The sequence below is a fragment of the Protobothrops mucrosquamatus genome, unplaced genomic scaffold, assembly GCF_001527695.2.
Source record: "Protobothrops mucrosquamatus isolate PMUCROS unplaced genomic scaffold, P.Mucros_1.0 scaffold1422, whole genome shotgun sequence".
NCBI classification, from domain to species: Eukaryota; Metazoa; Chordata; class Lepidosauria; order Squamata; family Viperidae; genus Protobothrops; species Protobothrops mucrosquamatus.
In genome coordinates, this window is record NW_015387607.1 from 429810 (window position 1) to 432096 (window position 2287).

Here is a 2287-nt window from a genome sequence, read left to right on the forward strand (position 1 = left end):
AGCAGACCCCACCCCATACTAGCACTGAAGATGTTACCTAATTTGGGTAATGAAACATCTTCAAGAAAACAAACCAATATTAGAGAGCACCAAGAACCCCTCATTTCAACCCTGAGCTACAAATATTCTCCTCTATCAAATCTAGATAAATTGTTCCTTTCCATCGTTTGTGAAAGTTCTGTCTACTTCCCTTTCTACAATTTTACTTTGTATTAGTGGACCATTTGCAGACCGTAGAGGACTTTTCACTTTGACACTTGGTTTCACTGTCAGAGGAAATGGATATTTTAGTTCCTGCCGGTTTGCATTGACAGGACCCTTCGGCCTTCTCACTGCATTTCTTTCCTTGTTTTGCTGCACTCTGAGAACTGCATGGGGAGTTGGTCACAGCTGGAAAGAAAACACACAGAATGGTTATTCCTGAAACACCTTTTTGGGAAAAATAACAAACAGGAAACTTAGTACTTACAGATACTGATGGAACTTGAAGAATCTCTGGATATCCTGTGGAGAGAAGAAAACACTCCCTTTTTTTTTCGTGTTGATCTTCCGGGCTTGCCTTAACACTGTTTTAAGTTTATCATCTTCATTCTTTCCTCAAGAATGAATCCACAGCATTTATACCCATTTATGCAGAATACAAAAAGCATTACTCAATGTTTCATCATCTCTTTTGAAAATATCTTTGTTTGAAAGGCTATTTGAAGGATTTGTAAATATGTCTGTATTGTACTGTTACATGTATTTGGAAGTAACTGGAGTTCAGGTAGTGGTGGGATGTTCAAATACCTGAACATCTGGTTCACTACGTAGATGCAGGCCTGGGCCTCTGAGGCCTAGAATGGACTTTGGAAGTGACATCCATGCACTTCTTGTGGGCTGTTCTAGGCCTAGGAGGCTCCTCCAAGCCTCTGAGGCCTAGAACGGACTTCCGGAGGTGACACCCATGCACTTCCGGTGGGCCATTCTAGGCCTGGAAGACCTCCAGGCCTCCGAGGCTTAGAACGGACTTCCAGAAGCAGCATGGGTTCAGCCAGTTCTCCGAACTCAACAAAATTTAACTACCGGTTCTACCGAACCGGTGTGAACCGGCTGAATTCCACCACTGAGTTTGGGCCATATCATGCTTGGTGACAGGGATCCTATAAAGCTTGATCTAGAATAAATAAAATAAATTGACATAGGAGACTCACCTCTCTTCTTCTCCCTCCAACAAACATTTGTAAGCTGCAATCTCAATATCAAGAACTATCTTCACATTCAGAACTTTCTGGTAGTCACGTACTAGGCTGGCCAGTTCATCCTTGCCATTTTGAAGGGCCTTTACCAGTTCAGCATATTTCTGTTGACCTTCTTTGGAGGCTTGTTCACCTCCTTTGGCTGCCTCACAAATTGTCTTCTTGAGCTCTTCGTTCTGTAAAAGGGATATGATTGGACATGTTGTCACCTGCCTCTTAGTGCCACACAACCAGATTACAGCCTTTCAACAAAATTATCTGGAAAGGTAGGGCTCATATTCTTCAAAAACATGGGTTAGAGTCTTTACTTTATTCATTCAATGAAAGAATAATGAAATCCATTATTCTAGTTGCCATTACACCTAATAATTCGGGCTTTGTCCTTCTACGTGTTATCTTCTTTTTTCCCCAGGAAACCCAATGGACAAAATATAACTTTTGGGGCAACCTGGCCAATCTTGTCTTAGACCTGGAAGTTAGTCAGCATTGAGTATTCCAGAAGGGAGATGATTAGGGAAACTCATAAGTGAAGATTGTAGACCATAGACTCAACTGGGAAATTGAAAACCATCCAGCTAAAAAATCATGGCAAACCCATCATGTGATCTTGCCAAGCAAGCCATAGGACTGAGCTCAGGACTGAGAGCATCTTTATCAGAAAAAACAGATGTTGGTAGTTTGGGCTAATGCATGTCTTGCATATGTTACTGTACAATTTCCTCCAACACCCAGAAACAACATACAAACAAACTTCACCATACTTTTAGCATATAGATACCAGTATCTTTATACCAACTGCATACTGGAAACAGGAATGCAGATATGTTGTAATCAGGGTATTGGGGATTATTATACCTGTGGAGCATAAATATCCTATGGCATGTAAAAATATGTTTGTACAGAATATTAAATGCATATTCAAACAAAAACAAAAAAAGTTCTATTTTTCACTTTAAAAGTCCATTTTTAAAAATGATTTAAATTTGTTAACATTTTCTGATCATGAGAAAAACTGTCAGTTTTAGGTCTGTTTGTAAAAAGTAGAGATT

The 2287-nt window shown here is 39.9% G+C and overlaps 1 protein-coding gene across 1 annotated transcript in view; it reads right to left on the minus strand.

The window, feature by feature from the left end:
- Window positions 1–329: 329 nt before the first annotated feature.
- LOC107292789 (keratin, type II cytoskeletal 4-like) overlaps window positions 330–2287 on the minus strand; it is a gene marked incomplete at its 5' end in the record, with an annotated part of 10406 nt that continues 8448 nt past the window's right edge. The window contains 2 exons of the mRNA XM_029285215.1: window positions 330–390; window positions 1194–1414. Of these exons, the coding sequence (XP_029141048.1) occupies window positions 330–390; window positions 1194–1414 (282 nt within the window). The remainder of the gene's footprint in view (window positions 391–1193; window positions 1415–2287) is intronic.